Raw genomic sequence first — 16,487 nt, forward strand, 5'->3', positions numbered from 1 at the left:
GGATGGGAGATCAGAGAGAAGGCTGATGCAGTAGCCCAGACGGGATAGGATGAGAGCTTGAACGAGCAGGGCAGCGGTGTGGATGGAGAGGAAAGGGCGGATCTTGGCAATGTTGCGGAGCTGAGACCGGCAGGTTTTGGTGACGGCTTGGATGTGAGGGGTGAATGAGAGAGCAGAGTCGAGGATGACACCAAGGTTGCGGGCTTGTGAGATGGGAAGGATGGTGGTGCCATCAACAGAGATGGGAAAGTCAGGGAGAGGGCAGGGTTTGGGAGGGAAGACTGGTGGTATACTGGTGGTATTTGTTAAGCACTATGTGCGAAGCACTGTTCTAAGCACTGGGGGGATACAAGGTGATAAAGTTGTCCCACGTGGGGCTCACAGTCTTAATCCCCATTTTACAAATGAGGTAGCTGAGGTACAGAGAAGTTAAGTGACTTGCCCAAAGTCACCCAGCAGAAAAGTGGCGGAGTCAGGATTAGAACTCATGACCCCTGGCTCCCAAGCCCGTGCTCTGTCCACAGAGCCATGCTGCTTCCCAGCCACACCGCTTCCCACTTCACTTTACAGATGAGGGAATTGAGGCATAGAGAAGTGAAATGATTTGCCCAAGGTCACATAGCAGACAAGTGTTGGAGCCTGGATTAGAACCCAGTCCTTCTGATTCCCAGGCCCGGGCTCTATCCACTAAGCCACACTGCTTCTCCACGTGCACATGCACATGATAGTCTGGGTCCCTTCTTCACCCCTGAGTGAGGATGCAGGGCTGGAGTCTCAACCAGAGCCCTAAACCAGGCATAATAATAATAATAATAATAATAATAATAATAATAATAATAATAATAATAATGTGTGGTACTTGTTAAGCACTTTCTATGTGCCAAGCACTGTTCTAAGTACTAGGGTAGATACAAGGTAATCAGGTTCATTCATTCATTCACTCAATCCTATTTATTGAGCACTTACTGTGTGCAGAGCACCGTACTAAGCGCTTGGGAAGTACAAGTTGGCAACATATAGAGACAGTCCCTACCCAACAACGGGCTCACAGTCTCTGTCCCATGTGGAACTCACAGTCTTAATCCCCATTTTATAGATGAGGTAACTGAGGCACTGAGCAGTGAAGTGACTTGCTCAAGGTCACACAGAAGACATGTGGACAACCAGGATTAGTATGCATGTCCTCTGACACCCAGGCCTGTGCTCTTTCCACTAGACCATGCTGCTATCCCATGACCACGCTAGTTCTCACTCTGTACATTGTACTAAGTGCTTGGGAGAGTCCAATACAGTAAGTAGACACAATTCATTCGTTCATTCACTGATTCATTCAATCATATTTATTGAGCGCTTACTGTGTGCAGAGCACTGTACTAAGTGCTTAGAAAGTACAATTCGGCCTACCCAACAACGGGTTCACAGTCTAGACGGGGGAGACAGACAAAAAAAAATCCAAGTACACAGGCATCAATTCCTGCCTTCAAAGGGCTTGCAGCCTTGTAGGCGAGATGGAGACTAAAATGAAATAAAATAAAAGCAACCAAATATAAAAATATGTACATAAGTGCTGAGGATAGGGGAATAAGTACCTAGGCGCTAAGAGGGTAGAAACTCAGAGTCCACTCCAGTGATTTACACTTGCGGGGACAGGAGGTCTCAGTGGGGTCAGAACAAGACTAATTGTATCTGTAATTCATTTACTGTAGCCATATTTTATTCTATCTGTAATTTATTTATTTCTGCTAATGTCTATTTCCCCCTCTAGACTGTAAGTTCACTGTGAGAAGGGAATGTGACTACCAACTCTGTTGTATTGTACTCTCCCAAGTGCTTAGTACAGTGCTCTGCACACAGTGCTCTGCGCAGAGAATGTGTGTGCTATATTAACTGTACCCTCCCTTGCATTTAATGCAGTGCTCTGTGCACAGTAAGTGCTCAATAAATACGATTGATTAATTGAGTCAATGGAGCCCTGCTTCAGATAGCTCCTGACTGGATAGGAGGGAGACTGGCTGCTAGCACTTGCTTCATCATGTTTTTCCTGCAGGTCTTTGGAGTGGGAGGGGTGGGTAGGAGGACTGAGGAAAGAGAGGGGAAGGGGTTGAAGGAATTCATTAATTCATTCATTCAACTGTATTTAATGAGCACTTACTTTGTGCAGAGCACTGTACTAAGCGCTTGGAAAGTACAATTCAGCAACAAATAGAGACAATCCCTACCCAACAACGGGCTCACAGTCTAGATGGGGGGAGGCCATCTTATGTTATGATGCCAACTTGTACTTCCCAAGCGCTCAGTACAGTGCTCTGCACACAGTAAGCGCTCAATAAATACGATTGAGGCAGACATCAAAACAAGTAAACAGGCATCACTAGCATCTTCCCACCCTTGACTTGGGCAAATCATTTCACCTTTTTCTCCCACGAAAGCATGAAACGATTTGAGCTGAGGATTTGAAGGGCCAGGAAACAACCAGGAAGGGAAGCAACTTGGCCTACTTGATGAAGTGCAGGCCTGGCAGACGGGGACTGGGTTCTAATCCTGGATTCACCACACCACTTACCTGTTCAGACTCTGGGCAAGTCACTTCCTTCCTTCCTTCCTTCCTTCATTCATATGTATGAAGTGCCTATGGTGTGCAGAGCACTGAACTAAGCACTGGAATGGTATAACAGTTAATTCACTTCTCTGTGCCTCGATATCCTCAACTGTAAAATGGGGATTCAATACCTGTTCTCCCTCCAAGACTGTGCTCCCCATGTGGGACAGGGATTGTGTCTGACCCTGTTAACTTGCATCTACCCCGGCACTTAGAATAGTGCTTGACACATAGTAAGTGCTTAACAAATACCATAAAAATAAAGAAAACCTAGTCTGCAATGGACGGTACAAGTCTCCAGGGCAAATTTCTTAATTAAAAACCCATCCAAAAGACTAGACAGATAATAATAGTAATAATTATTATTATATTTGTAAACTGGGGTAGATACAAGGAAATCAGGTTATCCCACGTGGGGCTCACAGTCTTAATCCCCATTTTACAGATGAGGTAACTGAGGCACAAAGAAGTTAAGTGACTTGCCCAAAGTCACACGGCTGGTGAGTGTCAGAGCCGGGATTAGAACCCATGACCTCTGACTCCAAAGCCCGGGCTCTTACCGTTAAGCCACGCTGCTTCTCTAATTGGCTGCATTTCTCTTTGAATGAAAAGCTTGAATTTGGGGTCTTGGAAGGTGGAGGAGTGATAACAGAGAAAGAAGCTCAGGGTTTCCATCTCACTGTTCTCCCTGGTTCCTCGGATCTGAACCAGAGGGCCCTTTTCAATTTTAGAAACAGGGTCCTAAATCCAAGCCTAAATCCCCCAAAGTTAGTCCTCCAGTGAAAGTGCTCACAAAGGCAGCTTTTAGCCAGATGGGATGACTTTATGAACCGGACCAACAAAGCTGGACTGAAATTCATAACGCACAACAGAGGTGCCAACTTCTCATGTTTGCAGAAGAGGAAAGGGGGGAGGGATCTTGGGTAGGGGATGAGGGTTGAAAGGGGAACAGGCTTCAGAGTGCTCAAAAATCAGAAAGCCATCATTTGGGACCTTCTTTATCCTGACTGGATAAACCACGGGCTTGGGAATCCCAGCTCACCACTTATCCGCTGTGTGACCTTAGGCAAGTCACTTCAATTCTCTGTGTCTCAGTTACCTCAGCTGTCAAATGGGGGTTAAGACTGTGAACCTCATGAGGGATAGGGACTGTGTCCAACCTGATTAGCTGGTATCTATCCCAGTGCTTGACATAGAGTAAGTGCTTAACAAATACCATCTCTTCTTTCGACTGGAAATGCTCAGGTCTTGGCAAAAGCCTATGGGATGGGCAAAGCTCAGAAAGCTATTCAGAGTCTACTGGCCCCTTCGTCCCTATGGAGTGGACACCTGTGGCTCACAGCCTACTATCAGCTGATCCACTGCTTGGGACTCAGATGGTCAGCAGCTTGGTGTAGTGGGCCTCCACTTACTTGCTTTGTGACCCTGGGCATGTCACTTCACTTATCTGTGCCTCGATTACCTCATCTGTAAAAATGGGGATTGAGAATGAGCCCCACAGGGGACAGGGACTGGTTCAACCTGATTACCTTGAATCTACCCTAGTACTTAGAACAGCACTTGGCATATAGTAAGCACTTAACAAATACCATAATTATTATTATTAATCCTGGATCCACTTCTTGTCTGCTGTGTGACCTTGGGCAAATCACTTCACTTCTCTGTGCCTCAGTTATCTGTAAAGTAGGGATTGAGGCTGTGAGCCCCACGTGGGACAGGGACTGTGTCCAACCTCATTTGCTTGTAACCACCCCACAGCTTAATGCAGTGCCTGGTACATAGTAAGCGCTTAAAGTGCCATTATTGTTATTGTTATTATTATTTGCAAGGACACTGATACAGTAATCAAGGTTGGATAGGATAAGTGATTGGATTAACGTGGTAGCAGTTTGGAGAGGAAGGGTGGATTTGAGTGATTTTCTGAAGTTAGAACTGACAAGATTCGGTGACAGACTGAATATGTGGGTTGAATGAGAGAGAACAGATGAGGAGAACAGCAAGGGTTATGGGTTTGTGAGACAGGTAGGACAGTGGTGCTGTCTACAATGAGAGGAAAGTCAGGGGAAGGACAAGATTTGGGTGGGAAGATGAAGGGTTTTGTTTTGGATAGGTTAAATTTGAGGACTCAGTGAGACATCCAAGCTGAGGTGTAAAGGCAGGAGAAAATATGAGACTGCATAGAAGGAAAGAGATCAGGGCTGGAGATGTAGATTTGGGAATCTTCCATATAGAAGTGGGTTGGTTGAAGCCGTGGGAGCGAATGAGTTCTTCAACGAAGAGGGTGTAGATGGAGAATAGAAGGGGACCCGAAACTGAGCCTTGAGGGACTCTCATTCATTCATTCAATCGTATTTATTGAGCGCTGTGTGCAGAGCACTGTACTAAGCACTTAGGAAGTACAAGTTGGCAACATATAGAGACGGTCCCTACCCAACAGTGGGCTCACAGTTAGGGGGTGGGAGGCAGAGGAGCAACCCATGAAAGAGGCTGAGGATGAGTTGCCAGAGAGTTAGGAGGAGAACCAGGAGAGCACATTATCAGTGAAGCCAAGGTTGGATCGTGTTTCCAGGGGAAGGGGGTGGTCCACAGTGTCGAAGGCAGCTGAGAGGTCGAGGAGGATTAGGATGGGGTGGAGGCTGTTTGATTTAACAAGGAGGAGATCAATGGTGACCTCTGAGAGGGCAGTTTTGAAGAAGTAAAGGTAGAGGAAGCTGGATTGGAAAGGGTCAAGGAGAGAAGCCAGGTAGCAGCTCCTTTTAGAAATACTCTCATCTTAGTGGCTCCGTCAGCTGCCTTTGCCCCACTGGAGTTTTAGGGACATCCTCTTTGCTAGGAGATAGCCAGTCTCATGGTGTCAAGTGCCATGGGAAGCAGCGTGGCCTAATGGAAAGACCTCGGGCCTGGGAGTCAGAGGACCTGGGTTCTAATCCTGGCTCTTGCAATTGCTTGCTGTCTGACTGTGGGGAAGTCACTTAAATTCTCTGTGCCTCCGTTTCCTCAAATGTAAAATGGGGATTAAATTCCTGTTATTCCCTCCTACTTAGACTGTGAGCCCCTTGCGGGAGAGGGACTGTGTCTGACCTAATTTACATGTAACTATCCCAGCGCTTACAGCAGTGTTTGGAACATAGTAAGCACTTAACACATGCCTTAAAAAAGAACTAATGCTCTCCCTTCAGTGGGAAACCAAGACAAATATGGGACTTTAAAACTCAGAGCTCAAGTGGACTTCCAGTACCGAGAGATCAGGTACAAGAGGAAGCATAGCCTAGTGGAAACAGTATGGTCCTGGGAGTCAAAGGACCTGTGTTCTACTCCCGGCTCTGCCATCTGTCTCCTGGGTGACCATGGGCAAGCCATGGAACTTCTCTGTGCCTCTGTTTCCTCATCTGTAAAATGGGGATTGAGACTGTGAACCCCATGTGGGATGTAGTCTGGGTCCAACCTGATTAGCTTGTACGGACTCCAGCACTTAGTACACTGCCTGGTGTTTAAAAAGTACTAAACAAATACCATCAAAAAGAAGTTGGAGAATCTCTATTCCCATAACTGCCCAAGTACAAGACTGTATTTCCTTCACAACAATTATATGCCAGGCAGACATTTTATATTTCACAGGCTAATGTAAAGCTATTCAGCAAACCAGAACATCAGCCTCAGCCCCTAAATCTGAACCACGAATTTTCATCATCATCATCAATCGTATTTATTGAGCGCTTAACTATGTGCAGAGCACTGTACTAAGCGCTTGGGAAGTACAAATTGGCAACATTTATGTCACACCTTCCATCCATGCATTATTGGAATTTGGGGCACATGTATTTTTCATTCACATGTTCCTGACCTTTTATCAAATTCAGAAATTTTCATTCGCAAAACAATCTGGGCATGAGCAATCTGAGCTTGGTTTCTAAGGGGAAGATGTTTGTTATGGAATTATTATTCACAGATGGTCAAAGGGCCCTAGTAACTCTAACTGCCCCCCTTCTTTCTGACAGCTTCCACCGTCTCCTCATTTTACCCAGGCCTCAGGAACAAACCTCAGGCAGCAGCCGAGGCCTCGGTCTGATGAGAAGCAGAGTGGTTTAGCGGAAAGAACCCAGTCCTGGGAGTCACAGGGTCTGGGTTCTAATCCCTGCTTTTCCACTTGTCTGCTGTGTGACCTTGGGCGAGTCACTGTGAGCCCATTGTTCATTCATTCATTCATTCAATCGCATTTATTGAGTGCTTACTGTGTGCAGAGTAGTGTATTAAGCGCTTGGGAAGTACAAGTTGGTAACATATAGAGACGATCCCTACCCAACAGTGGGCTCACAGTCTAGAAGGGGGAGACAGACAACAAAACAAAACATATTAACAAAATAAAATCAATAGAATAAATATGTACAAGTAAAATAAATAAAGTAATAAATATGTACAAACATATATACATATATACAGGTGCCGTGGGGAGGGGAAGGAGGTAAGGCAGGGGGGATGGGGAGGGGGAGGAGGGGGAGAGGAAGGAGGGGGCTCAGTCTGGAAAGGCCTTCTGGAGGAGGTGAGCTCTCAGTAGGGCTTTGAAGGGAGGAAGAGAGCTAGCTTGGCGGATGTGTGGAAAATATGGAACACTTCACAGATTTGCATGGACTGTCTCTATATGCTGCCAACTTGTACTTCCCAAGCACTTCGTACAGTGCTCTACACACAGTAAGTGCTCAATAAATACGAGTGAATGAATGAATTTAACTTCTCTGCTGTAATTGCCTCATCTGCAAAATGGGGTTTAACACTGTGAACACCATGTGGGATGTAGATTCTATCCAACCTGACTGTCTTGTATCTACCCCAGTGCTTAGTACAGTGCCAGGCACATAGTAAGTGTTAAACAAATACCATAAAAAAACCCAAAAAAAAACCCATGGCTTGGCATGGGAAAGGAGCTTAAGGTGGAGACTCAAGTTTACTGCACAGAAGGAGGCAATGGTAAACCTCTTCCATATTTTTCCCAAGAAAACTCTATGGATCCACTACCAGAGCAATTGCAGATGGAGGTGGGGTATTCTGGGAGAGATTCGTCGATGGAGTCTCTATGGGTCAGACATGACTCGACAGCATAAGACAAGATGAAGATCACAGATCCAAGTGCATGGATGACACAGAAGTGACAGGTAGCTGGAGAAAAGAGGGCTTTCTCGGGGAAGGCCTCTTGGAAGAGATGGAACTTGTAATAAGGCTTTGAAGGTGAAGAGAGTGGTGGTCTGGAATATATGGAGGAGGAGGAAGAAGTTCCAGGCTAGTGGAGAACACGGGAAAGGGGTCAGCGGGAAGATAGATGAGATAGCGGCAATGTGAGTAAACTAAAGCTTAGAGGAGCGAGATGCGCGGGATGGACTATGTCAGAAATCAGTGATGTAAGGCAGGATTTGTTGTCTTATGCTGTTGAGTCATGTCCGACCCATAGTGACGCCATGGACACATCTCTCCCAGAATGCCGAACCTCCATCTGCAATCGTTCTGGTAGTGGATCCATAGAGTTTTCTTGGTAAAAATACAGAAGTGGTTTACCATTGCCTCCTTCTGCGCAGTAAACGAGTCTCTGCCCCCAACTCTCTCCCATGACGCTACTGCCTAGCACAGGGGAGCTTTGGCTTGTAACAGATTGCCTTCCACTCACTAGCCACTGCCCAAGCTAGGAATGGAATGGGTATGACTCTGCTTGACTCTTCCTCCTGTAGTCGTGTTTGGTAGAGGACTGAAAACTCTCCAGATGCGACACTGAGAGGGGGTAAGGCAGGATGGGGAGAGTTTATAGGGTACTTTAAAGCCAATGGTAAAGACTTTCTATCTGACACTGATGTGGATGGGCAACCACTGCAGATTCTTGAGGAGTGGAGAGACGTGGGCTTCACAATTTTTAGAAAAATCATTTGAACAGCAGAGTGAAGTACAGACTGGAGTGGGGAGAGACAGGAGGTAGGGAGGTCAGCACGGAAGCAGGTGCAGAATATGGAATTTATGTTGCCCAACAGCCAGCAGATATAATGTTTTAACTATTTAAATGGCATTTGTTAAGTATTTACTATGTGGCAAGCACTGTACCAAGCCCTCAGATAGATACAAGATAATCAAGTTAGACACAGTCCATGTACTACATAGTAATAATGATAACTATGGTATTTGTTAAGTACTTATGAGCCCGTTGTTGGGTAGGGACCGTCTCTATATGTTGTCAACTTGTACTTCCCAAGCAGCGTGGCTCAGGGGAAAGAGCCCGGGTTTGGGAGTCAGAGGTCATGGGTTTGAATCCCATCTCTGCCACATGTCTGCTGTGTGACCTTGGGCAAGTCACTTAACTTCTCTGAGCCTCAGTTACCTCATCTGTAAAACAGGGATTACAGTTGTGAGCCCCACATGGGACAACTTGATCACCTTGTATTCCCCCCCCAGCGTTTAGAACAGTGCTTTGCACATAGTAAGCACTTAACAAATGCCATCATTAAGCACTTAATAAAGTGCTCTGCACACAGTAAGCGCTTAATAAATACAATTGAATGGATGAATGAATGACAGGCACTGTACTAAACACTAGGGTGGATACAGAGAAGCAGCATGGCTCAGTGAAAAGAGCATGGACTTGGGAGTTAGAGGTCATGGGTTCTAATCCTGGCTCCACCACTTGTCAGCTGTGTGATTTTGGGCAAGTCACTTAACTTCTCGGTACCTCAGTTACCTCATCTGTAAAATGGGGATTAAGACTGTGAGCCCCACATGGGACAACCTGATCACCTTTTATCCCCCCCAGCACTTAGAACAGTGCTTTGCACATAGTAAGTGCTTAACAAATACCATCATTATTATTATTACAAGCAAATCGGGTTGGACACAGTTCCTGTCCCACATGAGGCTCACAGTCTCAATCCCCATTTTACAGATGAGGTAACTGAGGCACTGAGAAATAAAGTGACTTGCCCAAGGTCACACAGTAGACAAGTGGCAGAGCAGGGAATCGAACCCAAAACCTTCTGACTCCCAAACCTGCGCCCTATCCTCTACACTATGCTGTTTCTCATGGGGTTCACAACGTTGAACCCCATTTTGCAGATGACGTAATTGAGGCTCAGGGAAGTTAAGTGACTTGCCCAAGTTAAATGACTTGACAGCAGGCTAGTGGAGAAGCCGGAATTAGAACCCAGGTCCTCTGCTTCCCAGGCCTATGCTTTAACCACCTGCTTCACCAAGAAACATCCCCTGCCTCCTAACACACCCAGGCTGAGAACCTATGAAAGGAAAACTAGAAATGGAAATGGCTAGAAGCACAGACCAGTGCTTAGCACTGGACTTTCATTCATTCATTCATTCAATCGTATTTATTGAGCGCTTACTGTGTGCAGAGCACTGTACTAAGCGCTTGGGAAGTACAAGTTGGTAACATATGGAGACGGTCCCTACCCAATAGCGGGCTCACGGTCTAGAAGGGGGAGACAGACAACAAAACAACACATATTCCCTCCCCACCACCTCCTGGACAGTCAGGAAGGGCAGGGCAGCAACAAATCATCCACCGTGCAAACCAGTGGAATAACATAATCCCCCTTTTGTGCCTGACAATTCTTTCCGTTTACATTCTGCCGGATTCTGGGAGGGCTTGGCCGATACCCCAAGGGGAGAAAACTATCCTCTCAGAGCCATTCGACGCCAAGAAATTACCCCTCCCGAGGTCTGTCTCCCTCCAACCCCCAGCTGGGGTCTCGCTCCACTAAGCCCCAAAGTGGCCTCCCCACCCCGCTACCCACCCAGCCAGGAAACAACTGGTCCTGGAGCTCCCAAGCGGGGACCTGAGAGACACTTTATTACCAATCAAATAATTGTATTTATTGAGCGCTTCTTGTGTGCAGAGCACTGTCGCTTGGGAGAGTGCAATATAACAGAGTTGGTAGGCACATTCCCTGCCCAAAACGAATTTACAGTCTAGAGGGGGAGGCGGACAGTACTACAAATAAATAAATTATGGATGTGTATGTGAGTGCTGTGGGGCTGAGGGAGGGGTGACTAAAAGGAGCAAATCGGGGTGATGCAGAAGAGAGTGGGGGAAGAGGAAATGAGGGCTTGCACTGTACTAAGTGCTTGGGAAGTACAAGTTGGCAACATATAGAGACAGTCCCTACCCAACAGTGGGCTCACAGTCTAGAAGGGGGAGACAGAGAACAAAACCAAACATATTAACAAAATAAAATAAATAGAATAGAATAGATAGAATAGATATGTACAAAGGCCTCTTGGAGGAGATGGGCCTTCAGAAGGGCTTTGAAGGTGGAGGGAATGATTTTCTTTATTAATTATTTATTAAAACAAATATACTAAGGTTAATTTTTTTCCCACCTGGACAAGGAACCCCTCGCCTTCCCAAAAGTGAACACGTTAAGACATTAAGCAGATGCTGTTGTTGAAGAGCACAGAGGGACAGTGCAAAGCAGCGAGGCCTAATGGAAAGAACACAGGCCTAGGAGTCAGAGGGCCTGGGTTATATTATTATTATTATTATTATGTTATTTGTTGAGCACTTACTGTCAGGCACTGTACTAAGTGCTGGGGTAGATACAAGCAAATTGAGTTGAACACAGTCCCTGCCCCACAAAGGACTCACAGTTTTCATTCCCATTTTACAGATGAGGTAACTGAGGTACAGAGAAGTTAAGTGACTTGTCCAAGGCCACACAGCAAACCAGTGGTAGACCCGGGATTAAAACCCATGACCTTCTAACTCCCAGGCCCGTGCTCTGGACACTACTCTAAGCACTAAGTACAGTGCTCTGCACACAGTAAGCGCTCAATAAATACAAATGAATGAATGAATATGATTGAATGAATTGAATGAATGAATACTCCATGGTGCTTCTCCTGAATTCTAATTCTAATTCCGGGCTCTGCCACTTACCTGCTGTGTGACCTTAGACAAGACACTTAACTTCTCCACGCCTCACCATCTCTTTCGCTTGGGAGAGTACAGTATAACAGTGAACAGTTTTGGGTCTGGCAGTGTTCCAGACATTGTACTAAGCACCGGGATAGAAACGAGATCAGGTTAGACACAGTCCCTGTCCCAGTTAAGTTTCACAATCGAGATTTGATTGAGGAAGATTTATTCCCCATTTTACAGATGAGGTAAATGAGGCACAGGGAATAATAATAATAATGGTATTTGTTAAGCGCTCACTATGTGCCAAGCACTGTTCTAAGCACTGGGGGAGATACAAGGTAATCAGGTTGTCCCATGTGGGGCTCACAGTCTTAACCCCCCTTTTGCAGATGATGTAACTGAGGCACAGAGAAGTTGAGTGACACGCCCAAAGTCACACAGCAGACAAGTGGCGGAGGCGGGATTAGAACCCACAACCTCTGACTTCCAAGCCTGTGCTCTTTCCACTGAGACATGATGAGAAGAGTAGCGACATGCCCAAGATCAAAGAGCAGACAAGTTGTGGGATTAGAACCCAGGTCCTCTGACTCTTAGGACCAGTTCTATCTACTTGGTCCCACTGCCATGCATACAGCAAACACTACTGACAGAGTCACTTCTCTCTCATGTACTACCACTCTCCCTCTCTCTCTCTTGCTGTCCTGAGCTTACCTCAACCTAGGCAGCCTTCCCCTCTCCTTCTCACCCATGGCAAGCCCTGAGACCACCAGTTTTGCACCAGGGTGTGAAAGGGGCATCTCGCTTTGAAGTGGCATGGCTCAGTGGAAAGAGCCCGGGCTTTGGAGTCAGAGGTCATCGGTTCAAATCCCGGCTCCGCCACTTGTCAGCTGTGTGACTTTGGGCAAACCACTTAACTTCTCTGTGCCTCAGTTACCTCATCTGTAAAATAGGGGTTAAGACTGTGAGCCCCCCGTGGGACAACCTGATCACACTGTAAACTCCCCAGCACTTAGAACAGTGCTTTGCACATAGTAAGCGCTTCATAAATGCCATTAAAAAAAAAAAGTGGGTCAAGTCTGGCCACGTTACCAAGAAAGCAACACCACCAGAGAGGGAGTTGATAGGAGCAGCTGAACCAGTCTTGCTGCCCAGACTAGGACCGAAATGGGGCTAGGGTATCACAGTATCACTAACCCTAACCCTAAAACCTTCAGGATTATACTAAAATTTCTGAGGCCTGAGCTGCCCAAAATGCCCAACATGATCAGCGACAGATTGCTGGTCTTCTCCATTCAATCAATCAATCAATCGTATTTATTGAGCGCTTACTGTGTGCAGAGCACTGTACTAAGCAATTGGGAAGTACAAGTTGGCAACATATAGAGACAGTCCCTACCCAACAGTGGGCTCACAGTCTAAAAGGGGGAGACAGAGAACAAAACCAAACATACTAACAAAATAAAATAAATAGAATAGATATGTACAAGTAAAATAAATAGATAAATAAATAAATAGAGTAATAAATATGTACAAACATATATAACATATATACAGGTGCTGTGGGGAAGGGAAGGAGGTAAGATGGGGGGATGGAGAGGGGGACAAGGGGGAGAGGAAGGAAGGGGCTCAGTCTGGGAAGGCCTCCTGGAGGAGGTGAGCTCTCAGTAGGGCCTTGAAGGGAGGAAGAGAGCTAGCTTGGCGGATGGGCAGAGGGAGGGTATTCCAGACCCGGGGGATGACGTGGGCCAGGGTCGATAGCGGGACAGGCGAGAACGAGGTACGGTGAGGAGATTAGCGGTGGAGGAGCAGAGGGTGCGGGCTGGGCTGGAGAAGGAGAGAAGGGAGGTGAGGTAGGAGGGGGTGAGGTGACGGATAGCCTTGAAGCCCAGGGTGAGGAATTTCTGCCTGATATGCAGATTGATTGGTAGCCACTGGAGATTTTTGAGGAGGGGAGTAACATGCCCAGAGCGTTTCTGGACAAAGACAATCCGGGCAGCAGCATGAAGTATGGATTGAAGTGGGGAGAGACACGAGGATGGGAGATCAGAGAGAAGGCTGATGCAGTAGTCCAGACGGGATAGGATGAGAGCTTGAATTAGCAGGGTAGCGGTTTGGATGGAGAGGAAAGGGCGGATCTTGGCAATGTTGCGGAGCTGAGAACGGCAGATTTTGGTGACGGCTTGGATGTGAGGGGTGAATGAGAGAGCGGAGTTGAGGATGACACCAAGGTTGCGGGCTTGTGAGACGGGAAGGATGGTAGTACCGTCAATGGAGATGGGAAAGTTAGGGAGAGGGCAGGGTTTGGGAGGGAAGACAAGGAGTTCAGTCTTGGACACGTTGAGTTTTAGGTGGCGGGCAGACATCCAGATGGAGATGTCCTGAAGGCAGGAGGAGATGCGAGCCTGGAGAGAGGGGGAGAGAGCAGGGGCAGAGATGGAGATCTGGGTGTCATCAGCGTAGAGATGATAGTTTAAGCCGTGGGAGCAAATGAGGTCACCAAGGGAGTGCATGTAGATCGAGAACAGAAGGGGACCAAGCACTGAACCTGGGGGAACCCACACAGGAAGGGGATGGGAGGGGAAGGAGGAGCCTGCAAAAGAGACGGAGTATGAACGACCGGAGAGATAAGAGGAGAACCAGGAGAGGACAGAGTCTGTGAAGCCAAGGTCGGATAGCGTGTTGAGGAGAAGGGGGTGGTCCACAGGTCGAAGGCAGCTGAGAGGTCGAGGAGGATTAGGATAGAGTATGAGCTGTTGGATTTGGCAAGCAGGAGGTCATTGGTGACCTTTGAGAGGGCAGTTTCCGTGGAATGTATGGGGCAGAAGCCAGACTGGAGGGGGTCGAGGAGAGAGTTGGTGTTGAGGAATTCGAGGCAGCGCATGTAGACAACTCGTTCAAGGAGTTTGGAAAGGAATGGTAGGAGGGATATGGGGCGATAACTAGAAGGTGAGGTGGGGTCAAGAGAGGGTTTTTTTAGGATGGGACAGACATGGGCATGTTTGAAGGCACAGGGGAAGGAACCAGTGGAGAGTGAGCGGTTGAAGATGGAAGTTAAGGAGGGGAGAAGAGATGGAGCGAGAGATTTCATGAGATGAGAGGGAATGGGGTCAGAAGCACAGGTGGCCGGAGTAGCGCTTGAGAGGAGGGAGGAGAGCTCCTCTGAGGATACTGCTGGGAAGGATGAGAGAGTAGCAGAGAGTGTTGAGAGCCGGGGGGTTGGAGAAGGGGGGGGAAGTGACTTTGGGGAGGTCAGACCTGATGGATTTAATTTTGTTAATGAAGTAGGAGGCCAGATCATTGGGGGTGAGGGAAGGAGGAGGGGGAGGAACCGGGGGCCTGAGAAGGGAGTTGAATGTACGGAAGAGCTGACGGGGGTGATGGGCATGGGTGTCAATAAGGGAGGAGAAATAGTTTTGTCTGGCAGAGGAGAGGGCTGAGTTAAGGCAGGAAAGGATAAACTTGAAGTGAACGAGGTTGGCATGGTGTTTAGACTTTCGCCAGCAGCGTTCGGCAGCTCGAGCATAAGAGCAAAGGAGGCGGACAGTGGCAGTGATCCGGGGCTGTGGGTTAGTGGTACGAGAGCGCCGAAGGGAAAGGGGAGCGAGTGAGTCTAGCTGAGTAGAAAGGGTAGAGTTGAGAGCAGTAATCTGATCAAGACTGGGTAGATCCTTCCCTTCTTCTTCCACAACTAGCCACACTTACATCCCCCCAAGAATTAGGCCCTACAGGGGACCCTTGCCCACCCACTATAAATTTTAAATAGGAGATCTTAAGTTATTAGCCATGAGACCATAAATTACATAAGTGGAAAATTTCCACTTTCCAGTTTTCCATGAAGAGAAGCAACATGGCCTTGTGGAAGAAGCACAGACCTAGGAGTCAGAGGACCTAGGTTCTAAATCCAGCTCTGTCTATTGCTTGCTGTGTGACCTTGGACAAGTCACTTTATTTCTCTCATACCTCAGTTTCCTTATAGGTAAAATGGGGATTAAATACCTGCTCTTCTCCCACTCAAATCGTGAGCCCCATTCATTCATTCAATCGTATTTATTGAGCGCTTACTGTGTGCAGAGCACTGTACTAAGCACTTGGGAAGTACAAGTTGGCAACCTCTAGAGGTGGTCCCTATCCTACAACGGGCTCACAGTCTAGAAGGGGGAGACAGACAACAAAACAAAACACATTAATAAAATAAAATAAATAGAATAGTAATAGAATAGAGACCCATGTGAGATAAGGAACTGCATCCAATCTGACAGATGCAAGTGCTTAACAAAAAGTAAGCCCTTGACAAAAATAGTAATGATGACTCCAAAAATAATAATGATAATAATAATACGGAACAATGGCTCCACTAAAAGGTTAAAACCTTATTAGAGAGGCCTGGGTCCACTGTATTTCACTGCCACCAGCCAGAGGAGACACCAAGTCCAGAGAGACCCCTGTTAAAGTAGGTAGAGACCACTGCTCCGTCAATCCCACCCCCAACCGGGTCCATCCCTGCAGCAGACAATAGAGAATTGAAGAGTCATAACCTTAGATTCCGACCTTGAGAAGGTGTTCCGGGCGTAGTGCATGATACTGTCAAAGTCATACGTCTCTCCCAGAGAATTCACCTCCCCGGCTTCCATTTTTAAGAAGTTGTACTCCTGACCTGAGACACAACACGAGGTTAAGGTCCTTCAGACATCAAAGAGCACACTTTGACAGGGCTGAGGTGAGAAGCGGGGCAGAAAATACCTCCTTATTCGCCCCAAATCCCCCGCTGCCATGAATGAGAATCTTAAAAAGACACCTGAGAGTCTAACCAAGGAAGCAAAACTCAGACCCTCCCAACCACTACTGGAGCAATGAAGACCTATCCGCCCTGTTGGATCAGACGGATTGGTTTCTGACACTCTTTATTGATACTGTATTAAGGCAAAGTTCTCTGATCATGCAGAAGAAAAGGCAGGAGAAAAATCAAAAGATGGAGGCTCACTCAAATCC

The 16,487-nt window shown here is 47.0% G+C and overlaps 1 protein-coding gene and 1 non-coding gene across 2 annotated transcripts in view; both read right to left on the reverse strand.

Moving 5' to 3' along the window:
- TLL2 (tolloid like 2) overlaps window positions 1-16,487 on the reverse strand; it is a 195,504-nt gene that overhangs the window by 75,750 nt on the left and 103,267 nt on the right. The window contains exon 7 of the mRNA XM_038743348.1: window positions 16,047-16,152. Coding sequence (XP_038599276.1) covers window positions 16,047-16,152 — 106 coding nt within the window. The remainder of the gene's footprint in view (window positions 1-16,046; window positions 16,153-16,487) is intronic.
- LOC119926264 lies at window positions 8,229-8,366 on the reverse strand. The gene has a single exon (XR_005450152.1). It is a non-coding gene; the product is annotated as a small nucleolar RNA SNORA7 (small nucleolar RNA).

Source organism: Tachyglossus aculeatus, chromosome 3 (assembly GCF_015852505.1).
Source record: "Tachyglossus aculeatus isolate mTacAcu1 chromosome 3, mTacAcu1.pri, whole genome shotgun sequence".
In the NCBI taxonomy this organism is placed as follows: Eukaryota; Metazoa; Chordata; class Mammalia; order Monotremata; family Tachyglossidae; genus Tachyglossus; species Tachyglossus aculeatus.